The sequence below is a fragment of the Aedes aegypti genome, chromosome 2 (genome assembly GCF_002204515.2).
Source record: "Aedes aegypti strain LVP_AGWG chromosome 2, AaegL5.0 Primary Assembly, whole genome shotgun sequence".
Taxonomy (NCBI): domain Eukaryota; kingdom Metazoa; phylum Arthropoda; class Insecta; order Diptera; family Culicidae; genus Aedes; species Aedes aegypti.
In genome coordinates this window covers 250650134-250666324 of record NC_035108.1, presented here as the reverse complement: position 1 = coordinate 250666324, position 16191 = coordinate 250650134, and the positions used below count along the sequence as shown (strand labels likewise).

General features: G+C 35.6%; 2 protein-coding genes across 4 annotated transcripts in view; one reads left to right on the top strand and one right to left on the bottom strand.

Moving 5' to 3' along the window:
- The window catches only part of LOC5569501 (solute carrier organic anion transporter family member 3A1), a 63324-nt gene extending 55409 nt beyond the window's left edge, over positions 1-7915 (bottom strand). For all 3 annotated transcript variants that reach the window (XM_021844781.1, XM_001658533.2, XM_021844783.1), the window contains exon 1: positions 7706-7915. The gene's annotated coding sequence lies outside the window, so the exon portion shown is untranslated. The remainder of the gene's footprint in view (positions 1-7705) is intronic.
- The window catches only part of LOC5569498 (solute carrier organic anion transporter family member 1C1), a 35082-nt gene that overhangs the window by 5252 nt on the left and 13639 nt on the right, over positions 1-16191 (top strand). The window contains exons 3-4 of the mRNA XM_021844780.1: positions 4757-4977; positions 5524-6052. Of these exons, the coding sequence (XP_021700472.1) occupies positions 4757-4977; positions 5524-6052 (750 nt within the window). The remainder of the gene's footprint in view (positions 1-4756; positions 4978-5523; positions 6053-16191) is intronic.

Here is a 16191-nt window from a genome sequence, read left to right as displayed (position 1 = left end):
AGATTATTTTTCGTTTAAAATGTTTAAGGCTCTAACGCAAAAAAAAAATATTTTCACAGCGTTACTCAAATGAACAACACATCTTTAAAAGAAAATATTAGTGGCAAAACTTTTCAACGGTTCAATATAAATTCTAATTTTGGAAGTGTACATCAAAAATATCGTCCATTATCGAGAGAAGGGAAAATTTGTGATTAAAATAGTATTTTTTCCAGCATGTCTCGGAAGGAGATCACACGTTTGCCCCAAAAAAAGTATACGTTGAATATTGGCAGGTTCTAAAGTAATTATCATTCTGACTAGAAATGATAAAACAGCAATAAATAAAAATGGTTAACATTTAGCTTTACTAAATAATAAAATTTAAAACAGTATAGTAATCTGTTATTGGCGTTGGAGTCAGTGTAAATCAAAAGCTGATTTGTTTCAATTGTCTGACGTTTCGATGTATTTAACACCTTTTTCAAGGATTCTAAAAAATAAACATTTAGGTACATAAATATCAATTGGTCAAGGAATTTTAATGACCACTGCTCGACAGTTAGAGCCACCTGACGAAAAAGCTATTGTTTCTGTAAGACTTGTAAAATTACTTGACCAATTGATATTTATGTACCTAAATGTTTATATTTTAGAATCCTTGAAAAAGGTGTTAAATACATCGAAACGTCGGACAATTGAAACGAATCAGCTTTTGATTTACACTGACTGCAACGCCAATAACAGATTACTGCCAGTTCCCTCAGTCGATAGCATTCCTCCGAATTAAAACAGTATAAATATAAAGAACAGCCTATTTTTAAAAGAAGGCAAAATTTATAATTAAACCAATAGAGGAATGAACGCCAACAATTATTGCGGCATAATAAAATGAAAAGACATAAAAAGTGCATTTAGAATCATCTAAGTAATTGTGCTACTTTTCCCCGAATGACTGTTTCCCCGGAAAGTGGCGACGTGAAAGAACGATGAACAGTCAAAAGAAGGAAGTATTCTGTCATTCTCGGCTATACACATGTTGGCAAAAATGCTGAGGACGGAAAAACTCGAAAGAACCGCCAGTTAAATAAAGAAGGGTGCATAACGTATATAACTTGGACATGCATATAATTTGGACAGGCTGGTCGTTATATGCTCATTTACAATGAGATGGCAAGGAATATATGTACGGCAAATCATGTATTGCATTATTAATACACTATGCTACTTATTCATGATTACCATTTTCATAACAATTACAAATTGGTTTCATAATTATCAAAATTGTAAATTGTATCAGCAGAACATCTGTGAAACCTACAAATGCAAGAGCGCATATGCAATGATAGCGCTCAAAATTGGCATTCATTGATAGTTTGAAAGTATCAATATGATGAAATATGTCTAAAATTGAAGCTAAGTTCATCTAACATCTTAACATGAGTATATGAGGCATAAATCAGGTGATGTCCAAAATAGATTAGGGTTGTTTGTTCAGTTGATATTATTTGGCCATCTGATGAAACACACTGGAATGTCTTATGCATGCATACTTGCAGGTGATTTTCATGGATCTGATGATATTTGCTTGCATTGAGTGAAATTATTGATTATCACAAATATACACATCCATTAAGGGAAAAAATACATAGGTCACATGTAGACTCTTAAAATGTTATGATATAACCGTCTTTTTAAGAAACCATTGAATAGATATTGAGATAAAGCTCCTGTCCAAATTATATTTACATGAGGGTGTCCAAAATGTATATTGGATGTCCGAAATGTATAACAGACAGGCCGCTAAAAACGCTAGTTTGGCAGCTTATGCTACATTTTGTAAGGTTTTGCTCCCCAAAAACTCGAAGTACAATGAGACATTAACCATATAAGTATCATAACGTAATAAAATATAAGTATCTAAGGCAGTTAATGGATTGCCAGACATATCCTTAGCCTGTCCAAAATACATAATTTACCCTAGATGGCCAATTCGTTCACCACCCTGAAATGTATAAAGTTACAACATGAGTGTTGAGTTATGAGTGATAGAAAACTTTTCGGGGAAGTTGGCTAGTCGGGGAAACGAGATATTCGGGGAACTGGCGTTCGGGGAAACGACATTCGGGGAAAAGTAGCACAACCCATCGAAGTAACTGCAGTAATCTACTTCTGTTTTCGCTGATAATTTGAGCAGATCAATGTTATCGATTGCCGCCCTTTTGTCAATTGGAAACAAAAAAAAAATACTTAAAAAATATAGCTCCAAAGAACAGCCAATGCATAAAAGAAGGAGAAATTTATTGAAATTTAAATCAACAGTTTTAATACCTATAATTATGGTTACATCATAATTAGAAAAAAAAAATAAAAGAAGGGTAAATTTGTGCTAAATGTATGAAAATCTACAGTGCGAAAATTTGTTCCAATAGCGAAACTCAAAAGAAGAATTAATATTCGAAAGAAGGATAATTTCTGGATAAAAAATAAAATACTATTGGCAATAACTTTCCTACTATGCTTAAATTTATTCAAGAGCGAAAGATTGTTAAATAAAGTATTATTTTGTATCAATTGACTCCAAAACAAGCCTGATGTCATTAGAAAGATTCAATAGAAACGTAAAAACGAAAAATTGATGAGAATTTCTTGGTTTCACACTATAAACGCTATTATGCCAGATGAACATTATGCCAAACGACTTTATGCCAAACGGTTTTCTGCCAAACGACTTTATGCCAAATGACCTACCACCGTTTTTTTTTTCCAAGACGGTGTCCAAGAAGGATTACCACTGCTAGCTTTCGCCAACGGATCCAACGAAAAATCGAAGGCACAGGTCCAAACAAGGACCGTAAAGGGATCAATAGTAGACAAAATAGTACTGAAAAGTACTGTTTTAGCAGCACTGAAAAGTACCGTTTATAATTTTAGCACTGAAAAGTACTGTTTTATTGCTTTAGGTAGTTTTTAAAGAAAAACTTCCAAGAGCAGAGAGAATTCGTGTACGCACAGCACGAATGTATGATGCGCACTGAAATTGTAATTATATTTACCGTAAATTAGGGTGAAATTGATCAGTAGGGTGAAATTGATCACTGTGTCACTAGACTGGCCCTAAAACAAAAAAGTTGTAAAACTCAAAGGGGCACCCCCTAGATATGTGCCTTAGGGTAAGAAAAAAGGTCTCTCAAAATTTCAACTCATTTGGTTGCGCCACCAGCTGGCGCATTCAATTCAAAGTTTGTATAGGATTTTCGTTTTAAAAATATTTAAAAATGACCCTTTGTCACGTTTTTGTTCTGTATACTAATTGATTGTGTTCCAATGGGCCCAGAATGACAAATACACTAGTTGATACCCTAATGAACATAATTGCTGAAGGTTGTATCTGGATTTAAGCTCATTTTCATTACCCTTTCAGTTGTTGAAAGTTAGGCTTAGATCAGAACTCCTGTACAGTCACATATATGCATGCGCCTTGCGCAGCAGCTCGCCCAGCGTCATAGGTGGCTATGATGCGCCTAGTGGTAACCATTATGCTATGTTGAAGAAATACAGAGCTGTATTGCAGATCCATTTCAGATTACCAAAACACCAAGTTTATCAATTTCAATCATGATACAACCTTCTACAATATTGTTCGCTATGGTATCAAGTAGTGTTTTTGACATTCTGGGTTCAATAGATCGCGATAAACAATTTTCCTGAATCAAACTGTAGATGATGTACTGTTTCCCATATGTTTGAGCTGGAAATCCCATATTAACTTCAATTCAAATGCGCCAGCTCATGGAACGACCAAATGAGCTGTAATTTTCTGGAAGTCTTCCTCTAACCCTAAGGAATAATTCTGGGGGGTGCCCCGTAGAATTATACAACTTTATTTTTCTCCCATACTGAACTGGGCCAGTCTACTGTGTCACTCGATTTTATTTCTTCCTAATGGAGCACAAATATCAATGTAACCTGCAGTGAATAGACGTTGTTTGTCGTAAGTATGTCCAAATTGTGTATTGTGAGGTTTTTTATGTTCAAAAATGTTCATTTCTATGAAAATAATTTTTTTTTTTTTTTATTTATGACATTTTACACCAGTTGGTGCATTCATGTCGATGAACTATTTATGAAAATAATGTAAAATTTCAAAATCTAGTACGGTGCAGTGTTTACAAACATCAATAAACTTCTAGTTCTAGACAAGGATTTGGACCTGGTATAATCCTGAAAGTTTGTGAGGATACTTAAGATATATCCTCAAACTAGATTTCATAACCAAAACTCGTACCAATTCGTTGATTTGCTTGAAATTATTGAATTTCTGTTATAAATCAGGGAATTCCTTAGGAAATTGCATACATTTAGGCGTTTTCTGCGTTATTCTTGAAATTTAAACATTCATTATTTCTATAAATATTGTATTGTTAAGAGTTTGACAAGCATATTCGGATTCAGGGAGCTCAAATTTAGTATGTGAAGTTGTTTTGAAAACTAACAATAATGGCATTGATAAGTGATCAATTTCACCCCGAAATGAGATCTCCTGATTTTTTATTTTAGACATATTTTTTAGCACTAAAGTTACATTCGTTAGAAAATTTTGGTACATGAGTCAATGAAGCTCACCTTCATACTTGTTTTCCTGCATTCAGTTGTTTGGCATTGTCAATATTATAGAAATCAGACAAGAAAAACCGTGAAAAGTGATCAATTTCACCCGAAATTACGGTACTCAAATTTCCTCGATTCAATATCCCCATTTCGCTTTTCTTTGCAGTTCAGATGACTCCCAAACAATCGCTGCTTCGCAGGTGGAAAACGTATGCGTCTTGGAACAGTCGGCCGAAATGAAAATGGAACATCCGTACGCCATCACAACCCTGGTATTGATGTTCATCGCCCAGGCAGTGATCGGTATTGCCAACATTGCCTTCTATTGCTTGGGAATGAGCTATATGGATGACAATTTGCGGGAACATCAGAGTCCCGGGTACATTGGTGAGTAGCTACTTTCAGGCAGCCAAAATAACAACCATTTAAGGCTCAAGTAAAAATGGAGCAGAAGTCAAAGCTGAAAAAGCAGTTTTCTGCTTCAAAATCACCAAATCCGAGAAAATAAAAATACACAGCTGTTTTATATTGGAAATAAAACAGATATGTGTTTTTATTTATTTTTTTCGATTTAGTGATTTTAACGCCGAAGGCTGCTCTTCCAGTTTTAACATTTTCTCCATTTTTACTTAGGCCGTAAAGAAGGCAAACACACTGCTTGTTTTCAAAGAGTAGCCAATAAAACAATTTTAAATAAATAAAAATTTGAACATAAATTGCAATAAAAATATCTAAATAAGCACTGAATTATATATTTTTCATATAAATTGATACAAATTAAAAAATTAAAAATTATACTCAATTTGTCCATTTTTTTATTGGTTGCTTTCGAAAAAACTAGTAATGTTTTGCCTTCTTCTAGGGCATATTATTTTTTCCCTACTCTTATGATTATGATCTAGCTATCGATTAATCAATCATTTTCTACCACAGGATGTGCCCTGGGTGCTCGGATTTGGGGCCAACAGTTTGGTCTCGCCATAGTGCTAGCCGTTGGGGCCACCTCCTTGAGTTGGTGGCTCGGTTGGGTCATAATTGGTCCCATAGTTTTCATACTGGGCTTCCTGATTGCCCTCTTCCCGAAGAGACTGCTTTCTACCTTGGTCCGGCAAGCGGCAGATGACATCATTGAAACGGCCACCAACAACAGCACCCAATCTTTGCCCGGCCACAAGTGGTTGGCCGATATAGCTTTTGCACCATCATTGAAACGCGTTTTCACCAACGGTATTCTGATCTTCAACGTGCTGGCGCTGGTGTTTGTTCACACCGGTATCACCAACTTCAATGCTCACGAGCAAAACTACCTTCAGTCGCGCTTCTTCCTGCCCACGTCCAATGTGAACGGGTTGAACGATGAGTGGACGTCCAGATTGATCACTAACCTACTGAGGCCACCGGTGGTGGCGCTGGCAATTGTCGTAGCTGGGTTGATTATTGCTAAGGCGAATCCTAGTCCAAGGTAAGTGATTTTGTGTTTGATGTCTTTCATCATTTCAATACGCGAATATTCGTTTATGTGCAGCCTATTATCAAATGAATAAGCAACAATTTTCTTATTAATTGATTAGCGATATGTATTAGACTTGCTCGAGCTTATTCACTGATACAAGTTACCTGTTCAAAAAAAAAAAAGCTAATTTGGTAAAGAATTAGAAAGGTAATTTGTATATTCGATTTCGAAAATTTGCGAAAATCGATGCAGCTTAATGGCAAGTTTCTAAATGGAAATAACTGTATGATTTGAATACGATTGATTAATAGTGTGATGTTGAAACAGATTAACTTGCAAATTAACGTTGGCCTACCTATGTTGAAAGCAGATTCAACCTATATAGAATTACCGGGAATGCTCCGATAGAGGCAACAATTGCGAACTTATTGAATTGCTTCGACGCCACTTAGCACCACATTTTTCCACGCCCGCCAGCACACAGCTTTTATGAAACCTTATGCACAGAGATTCACGCGAAAGGAAGCGAGCAATTATTTCTAATAAACCCGCCGCGCGGACAGATTGTCGTCGTCAGTCACGGATGAGATGTTTACAAACAAATGACAATCAGGTCATCGGGCTATTCCATAAATGCTCGGCGTATTCCACGGGAAAGGTACATCTTTTCACAAACATGTGTATTCGCCGACTCACCGTGATTTATGGCAAATATTCAATTTTGGAACGCAGTCACGTTACCAGCTGAGCTGGCGATCGACCCCGAGCAGACTAACATATCAGTATTGATTTGTTCAGAAGTATATAGTATTTTACATCTTTTGAATCTGAATAAAACATTAATATGGCACCAATTTTTTTTCGAAATGTTTGATGGCTTGAAACTGGTTTTAAAATACGTTTGAAATTAATATGGAAAACATTTCTGAATCACGCATCGGCAAACTTTACTATAGCATCAAAATAAAGGTATTGAAGCCTAATAAAATTTTATTAACTTAATAACTTGAGCGAACAACTCACAAAAAGCTGTAACTTTTTCAATCACTAAGCAACCAAATTTGGACCAACCTGGGCTCGATTAGAAACAAAAATCTGCACACTAATTTGATGTATGACAATAATAATAATATAGGTAGGGAGTCGGATCCTATTCTTGGCACTTTAGATTCACTTCGGCGGTGGGGTTTTTTGAAAGCTACTGAGCTCATATTTGGTCTCAATATGCGCCGTATTGAAGTGCTTCTTTGTGCAAAGTTTCGTGCATTTCTGCCGAGAAAAACCCCCCATGCCCAAATAGCTCTGCACCCTATCTATTTAATCACTAAAATTTGTCTCAATGATGATTGTGAATGTTTAGTGTTTAAAAGTTAAAGATTTTGAAATGTTATTCGGAACAAACCAACTCGATTATTATTGAATTCACTGCATGGTCATCAATCATACGTTTACGATTTGTTCAAGTGAGCAGAATTCAGATGACCATCTGTTTTCACTTGAAACTAGGATTAACAAAATACGCCACATGTACCCATACAGCTCCAAAATGTGCAGATTAATTGACGGATTTTCAAAACTGTGATTCACTCTCATGTGCCCTCAAAAAAGTTGCCATTCAAGTTTTTAAACATCCGAGATCCGGTTCGAACTGGAAGTACCTACGTTTACATACGCCTCACACCGAAGACTTTCAGATGCTAATTCACAGTAAACAGAAACGCAATACGCACGGCAATATCCAACCGCCGGACGAAAACCGATAGAGAAAAAACTATGTTTTTGTTTTGAATGAAACGCGAATCAAAAGCGCGAAACCCGATTCTGCGCGCGATGTTGATCGTTGCGAAGCTTGCCGTCAACTAAGCTCAGAGATCGTTGGGATTACGTAGACCTACTAACGGGGTAGTGTGCTAATGTCGACGGAGGAACTTGTTGTGGACTCCAGCTGAGAGCATGTTTTAATATAGGCATGTGTAGGAACTACAGCAGTCATCAGAATGTATCTTCCCTTCTCACTACAAACATTGTGCTCTCAATATTCGAACGCGAATTTATCAAATATTTTCATCATTAATTTGCGTACTCAGCGCCTTTCTGCAAAAAAAAAAAATACTACCTGAACCAATAAAACAGTACTTTTCAGTACAATATTTCTACTAGTGATCTCTGTTCGATCCTTGTTTGGACCATAAATGTTTCATTAGACCCGTTGGCGAAAGCTAGCGGTGGTAATCATTCTTGGACACCGTCTCGAAAAAAAAACCTCTTAGAAGGTCTCGTCTTACTTCGTTTATTCACTAAACACGGTTGCAACCACGAACAAAAGGAAGGATGAATCTCTGAATTCACAACTTCCTTTCAAAAAAGTGGATCAAAAACACTAAACGTGGCAAAAATGAAAAAAAGACGTTTCTCCGGGATGCACGCATTCTTCCATGGGTGAAATGGTTAATGTTGATAATTGCATCAAAATGAGCAATCAGTTGGATTCTTTAGACAAATTTTCAAAAACCAAATCGAAGCAGCGTCTAGCCTAGACTCTTTGATTCAAATGAGGAAACAAAAAGTGCCGCCTATCGTGGTAAGTAGCTTCGAATTCGGAAGATTTTGGCAGGAAATCTTGCAGGGAAGGTGTACCGGTATTCGCCATGTTCCAGTTATTCGCCACCTCGGATTATTTACCGTTTTACGACATATATGATTGCCAATTGTTTAGTGTTCGCTAAATTGCTCTAAGATGCTCCGGGAACATTCTTGGAAACCGCAAAATTTTCTCAGAAAATAATAGAAACAAATCATGTTCCTCAAAATTGTTGCTCCTTTGCACCTATTTTTTGCCATGGTGTTCCTTATTCGCCACCCTCAATAAGAAATCAACGTAGGTGGCGAATTCAGGAATCGAAATTGGAATCGTGGCGAATTCTGGTGCAAGTGGTCCAGTATTCGCCACCCCCATTTTTAATACAAAAACAAAGTTTCTGATTAGTTTTTATATTTTCCCTGCTGAGCTTGGTTTGAAAGCTTTCGTTTAATTTAATGACAGTAGGGGATTTTTTTTTATTTCCGTACAAAGTGGGCCGAAGGGTCTCAGATTTTCATGAAACTTTTTCCACAGGCAGGGCTCATCAATGTATGAATAAAAAAAATTGAGAAAAATTCAAGGTCGCTTATTTTTCCGGAAAACTCAGTTGGATTTTTTTTTGTTTTCCTCTGACACTTATTACTTTGAAAAATCAACAATGAACGAAGCATCGTAGAAACAGAGTTTTTTTATGAAAATGAAAGCAAATTTTCTAAGGAATAAAAATAAATAACTGGAAAAAGTTTTCCACAAAATGTTTCACCGTTGAGAAAATTCGTAAAGAAAAGCCGGAAAAACTATGCTCCAACTCGTGGAAAATTAAAAAAAATAGTTTTTGAGAAGCTAATTTCATAAGCTTTAATCGCTGAAACTTTTGAAATGTACTTTTTTTTCGTTTTTGAGTTTTGGCCAATTTTGTAAAACATGTGCAAATGTGCCATTTTGAGCCTTTTCTTTGAAAAATCATAACTCAAGAAAGAAGCATCGTAGAAACAAAGTTTTTTTATGAAAATGAAAGTAAATTTTCTCAGGAATAAAAAAAAAAATAACTGGAAACAGTTTTCCACAAAATTTTTCACCGTTGAGAAAAATCGTGAAGAATAGCCGGAAAAAACTATGTTCCAATTAGTGGAAAACTTTCAAAAATATATTTTTGAGAAGGTAATTTCATAAGCTTTTATCACTGAAATTTTTGAAATGTCATTTTTTTTCGTTTTTGAGTTATGGCCAATTTTGTGGAAAATGACCATATAAGCCTTTTCTATGAAAACCCATATTTCAATCGAAGCATCGGAAAAACAAAGATTTTTTATCAAAGCAAGTGCAAATTTTCTAAAACATCTGAAAAAAAGATATGGGATTGGTTTTAATGAAGTATAAGTCGGAATGGATGACATTTTTCATGAAAAATTACACCGTTAAGAAAAACTGAAAAAAAAAAACTGTTTCTGCCTCAATTTTTCATTACACTGAAAAGGGATTCTTTCTTTTCTATGAAACAAATAAGATTATTTTTTTTTTAATTTTATTTATTCAATTATTCAGTACATAACTTACAGAGTACTTCGTGAACCCAAGCAGGACAGTTCGGTTTTGCGTCGTCGGATAGATTTTGCTCCAGGTTTCGCGCGTGTTTTCGTCTCCGAAGATTTTTTTTTTCTGTTTTGGAGCGTCTTGCTGGCTAGGTATTTGGGAAGGCACAAGCAAGACGGTTTGTTTTCGGGACGCCAAGAAGTTTTGCTGTCAGTGTCAGTTTTGTGTTCAGTCGAGGATGGATTACCAACTGGTGAGTTCGTTTCATGCTTGTGATAACATATATTTTCTTGAAAGCGTAACTTTTAAGTAATATTAAAACAAACTTTGTATGGTTCGTCAGATCTTTTCCTCCCTCACTAATAAACACGCTTCTCGTGGTGATTGTGGAGATGCAGAGGTATTCTCGGTCTCTAGAAGCAACAATCATTACACCCTAACATTCCTTCCCCATCCCAACTGACTGTAAGGACTTGGCCGGCGCCGTTATTGATCAATAATATTAGATCTGCTAAAATTGCACTTCGAGAGTAAGCGGAAACTCCCATCCCTTATTCTTTTGGATCGTAGTGCAATTCTTACCAGTTCTGATCAATCACGGAGTAGCAACCATTGACATGTACAGTCAGTCTATGCTATGCTATGCTATGCTATGCTCAATTATTCAGTACATAACATACATTTTCATGAGTTTTAGAAGTTGAGCATATCATAAATCAACCATATGAATTCGACAGATATTCTCAGGATCCCGCTATGAAACTCTTACAGACCGATAAGAATCTTCAGGTGTCCGTTGATAATCCACAGAAATCCGCTAATAATCTGAAGTAGCTCGCTAGCAATCGACTGGATCTTGCCTAGAAGTCATATAAGAATTAACGTCTACCCAAGAGCTTGCTAGGAATTTCAAGGACATTGCTCAAAGATTAAAGATTCCGCTGCGATATTGCTGAAAATTCTCACTAGTTCATTAGGACTTCCCAGTCTACCAATAGCAATCGACTGATTTTGCACAGCGTCTCAAGCAACTATTTATATCTCTTAAGGATCCCCCAAGAAACATTTAATGTCCGATATGAATACCCAGATTTCGCTTAGTATTTTCAAGATTCCACTGAAAATTCCCAGAAGCTCACTATAAGAACATATCATCCCGTAAGTATTCTCCAGAATACAGTTAGAAAACTCCTAGACCTAGCTAAGGATCACCAGAATAGCATTAGGAATATTTTGATTCATGTGGCCCGCATGCCTTATAAAAATCTTGATAAGGCACGAATTATACTCCAGCCTGAGCAACATTGGATCGTTTCGTCTAACATTATACAGAGTCTCTATCGTATTCATCGCACGCTTTCATTACCTTATTGAAAATAGAGTGTAGTTTCGACTATGTTTGCATGTGTCATGGTGGCGAAACAGCGTATAGAGCTGCTTCTGTGAGTCATTTATTTATCTAAGTATTGTTAAAGAAAATCTATAAAACTTCCGACTTTTTGTGTGGCTTGCTTCTATTGTTATGGTTGCTTTTACAAACGCTATGCATGTAATTCCACAATTAAAGGAACAGTGAGCTGAAGAGGCGAAACGAAATTTATGATAGAGACTCATAGAGTTTTTGTTGCTCTTGTGTTGATGCTTATGCTTTGTTCAAGAGGTTTTCCAAATTCGAAGAAGAATGTATATCACCTACCGGCATACTCAAGTGGGCTGGTCATACAGCGTGAATGCCTGAGAAAAGATATTGGAACTCTAGTTGAGATAATCATAGAGATTAATGATTTAATGAAACATTACAAACACACGGCCTTTTAGAAGTAAATAGGCACGTACGGCAGCAGTTGGTGCAATTTAGGGGAATATCAACGAAAATTGAGCTCTGGAATGCAATAAGCGTGAAGCTGACTTGCTTTTCAAATGACTAACACAAAAGACACATAGATATTTACAAAAGTTTACAAATTTTAAGGGTTTTCAAAAATGTTGCCAAAACGGATCCATTTTGTTGCCAAAATCGGGGGGTGCCAAAAACGGGATCCCACTGTAATACCACAATGTGAAGTAAAATACAAATTCGTGATTATAGACGATGATGTTAAATTCTTGATCCGTCTTAAAAACGTGAGGAGAAGAAAATTTCGATGCATTCGGTGCTGCTATGAAAATTATATGAAAGGATCTACAAAAAGAAATTGAAAAACGCTTAACTCAATTAGAAAACAAAAATTAAAAAAAATACTCAATTGGACCCTTGCTCTAAGCCCCTTTGGAAATTATTAAAAATTTAGAAAAAAAACCTCAGACGCCAATTCCGGCATTGAAAGAGGAAAACAAATTTAAAAAAAAAAACAAAAATATGGAACTCCCTGGCGATGGTGAAATTTTCTACGTCCTCATCAAGTAACTTCCAGAAAGTAGCTTAAAACAGTTCGGATTTCGCCATGGACATTCGACCACTCATCAACTTTTACGTGTAATAAATTTGATTCGTTCCAAAAAAATATGAAGGCTATTATACTGGTCTTGCTCTTCTAGACATAGAAAAAGCATTCGACAGTATTTGGCATGAAAGTTTTATTGTAAAATTTAAAGACTTCAATTTTCCAACATACATTTTTAGAATATCTCAAAGTTATCTATCAAATCGTATACTTCAGGTTTATTATCAGATCTCCAGGTCTGAAAGAATTCCTGTAAGAGCTGGTGTTCCCCAAGGCACCATTTTGGAACCAAGGTACACTGGGGCAAGTTGAAACGGGTGGGGCAAGATGAAGGGCAATGTTTTGAGTATGATGCCAACAAATTTTAGTTGATTTTACTTCTATTAAAGTTAGTTTCATCCGTCAACTGTTTCTGTGATTCAATTTCACATCATTATTAAATTTCACTACGATACCTTGCCATTTCATCTTACCCCAGCCGTTTCAACTTGCCCCGGTGAAACTTATACAATATTTTCACATCTGACTAACCTAAGTTACCTCAGGGATGTCAAAAAACCCTTGTTTGCGGATGACACAGGCCTCTCTGCCAAAGGACGAAGTCTACGTGTCATTTGTAGTCGATTGCAAAAAAAGTTTGGATATCTTTTCTTTATATTTGCAAAAATGGAAGATTTTTCCTAATGCTTCCAAAACTCAACTAATAATATTCCCACATAAACCAAAAGCTCTTCATTTTATACCTTCAAGTAGACATCTTGTCACGATGAGAGGGGTTCCAATAAATTGGTCAGATGAAGTTAAGTATCTAGGGCTCATGCTAGATAAGAATTTAACTTTCAAAAATCACATTGAGGTCATTCAAGCCAAATGTAACAAATATGTAAAATGTCTCTATCCCCTTATTAATAGAAAATCAAAACTTTGTCGTAAGAACAAGCTTTTGATCTTCAAACAAATTTTCAAGCCAGCCATGTTGTATGCTGGACCAATATGGGCTAGCTGTTGTTATACCAGGAAGGAAACTCTGCAGAGAATTGAAAATAAAATTTTGAAAATGATTCTGAAGCTTCCTCCCCGGTATAGTACCAATGAGTTACATAGAATATCCAATATTGAAACATTGGAACAAATGTCAAATAAAATAAGTAACAATTTCATGAAAATAGCGTTACAATCTTCTACTGCCACGATTAATGCGTTATATATTTAGGTTAAGTTAGGTTAAGTATATTAAAAACGTGTTTTTTTCTCTTATAAGCAGGTGAAATCAACTCACCTGTAAAAAATCTGAACTGCTACAGCAAATTAAATGTAATATGTTGTTAACAAAATGGTAATAAAATCTTAAATTTGTTTTACCAAATTTTGATGATAGTGTTGTCTAATAACACAGAACACCTAGATATAAGAAAAGAATGTAATGTTTGGAATAACACTAAAAAAAGTAGATTGCAAAAACTTTGGATATGCTTTCTACATACTTGCAAAAATGGAAGATTTCTCCTAATGCTTACAAAACTTAATTTATAATATTCCAACATAAACATAAACCAAAAGCTCTTCAAGTAGACATGTTGTCACGATGAGGGGCTTTCTATAAATTGGTCAGATGAAGTTAAGCACTATTATTATTATTGCATCTTTATAATACTAGCTGTTATAATACCAGGTGTAAAGCTCTGCAGAGGATTCAAAATAAAATTTTGAAAATGATTCTGAAACTTCCTCCCTGGTATAGTCCTAATGAGTTACATATAATATCCAATGTTGAAATATTGGAACAAATATCGAACAACATTATTAATAATTATGAAGAAAAAACTTTGCAATCTCCTATTGACACGATAAATACATTGTATATTTAAGTTAGGTTAATTAAGTACATAAAAATGCGTTTTTTGCTGATTGGCAGATAAATTCATTAAATAATTTTAAAATTCTGAATCCTACGGCAAACGAAATGTAAAATGTTGTTAACAAAATATTAACAATTGCTCAAGTTAGTTTAACCAAAATTAGAATAATAGTGTTGCCTAATTAATGCAGAGCAACTAGATATAAAAACTTTAAAAAAAATATTTAAAAAATGGTAGAACAATACTAAGAGCGTTGTGAAATCGAGACTTCCCTGTATTTGAACATCGAGATATACAGAGAGAGAGTGCAAATTGGATAGATGCGCCCGAAGCCGTTCGGTAAAGTTTGCATGTGCAAAAGTCGTACGGCGGGATTTGGAGAAGTGACCCGCAAGCTGTTGCTTCTGCCGGTTGAGAAGCGGGGGTAATTCGAGATCGAGATTTCTCGATCTCTCGAAGCGTATTGTGGATATTCATAGCTTCGCTTCAGGCGAACTGCAATTGAAAACCACATCTTCCTCGTCACTTTTGTCACAATGCCGCCGCCGACAGTAGACGGATTTTATTATTTAATTTTCATATTGTTATGTAGAATAAGAAGCTGTTACCGGGAATGGTTGATAACTCTATAAGGAATTTATCACTTGTTATATCCGTCGTTGTGCGGTGGAATCACGTGTCACGGACCACGGTAGATGAGAAGAGAATGAATTGGCCCTATATCTGCCGTAAACACCATATATGTGTGAACCGGTCGACAACATTGGAGCCACGAGACAACGATAATCGTTCGCATACGCAATTGAGGCTATGTAGAACCCTTAGCAGTTTCGACATTTCGATGGCGGTTGACTAAATGCCTCATAATGAGTATAAATTTCCCATTATAAAAACAAGGTTGTGTATGAAAGTGTTGGTTTTGGAATATAGTTCACCATGTAAATGGATGTGGAAATATGGGAGTTTTGGAGCTTGATCTCGAGTCGCGTAGTGTGTTTATACAAAATATGATATTTGATTCATCAGAATCTAAGCATATTTTCTCTTGTTCCACGGAAAATGTTTCAGGGTTCAAAAAAGTAATGTTTACAATTCAGATTAGCATTAGTATATTTTTAATGAATATACTGCAGAATAGCTTGCTTTTCCAAACTAAAGACACAATACCGATAATTTTTACTTTTCCGCACTTTTATCGATGCTGAAAAATTATAATTTTCATCAAATACCTACCTTGTGATTTTTAATGCCGATAAAGTAACACGACATTGTTTTTCGACTCCATTCGACGAAAATCTTGCCAAAGCAAATCTTAAGCTTTAATGCGCCATACATATGGAATTAATGAATAGGGTGAATGATGTCTTTTGAAAAAAAACGAATGTTTTATAAACATGAAATCCATGGATCAATGCGTTAAATTTCAAGTTATAGTTGGAAGGATGTTTTTTCTGTATTGTTTATAATTTTTACTAAATATTTAATTTGTTCTGAAAAGTTCTTCTTCTTCTTTTTGGCGTTACGTCCCAACTGGGACAAAGCCTGCTTCTCATATTAGTGTTCTTATGAGCACTTCCACAGTTATTAACTGAGAACTTTCTTTGCCGATTGACCATTTTTGCATGTGTATATCGTGTGGCAGGTACGAAGATACTCTATGCCCTGGGAATCGAGAAAATTTCCAACCCGAAAAGATCCTCCAGCGGGATTCGAACCCACGACCCTCAGCAT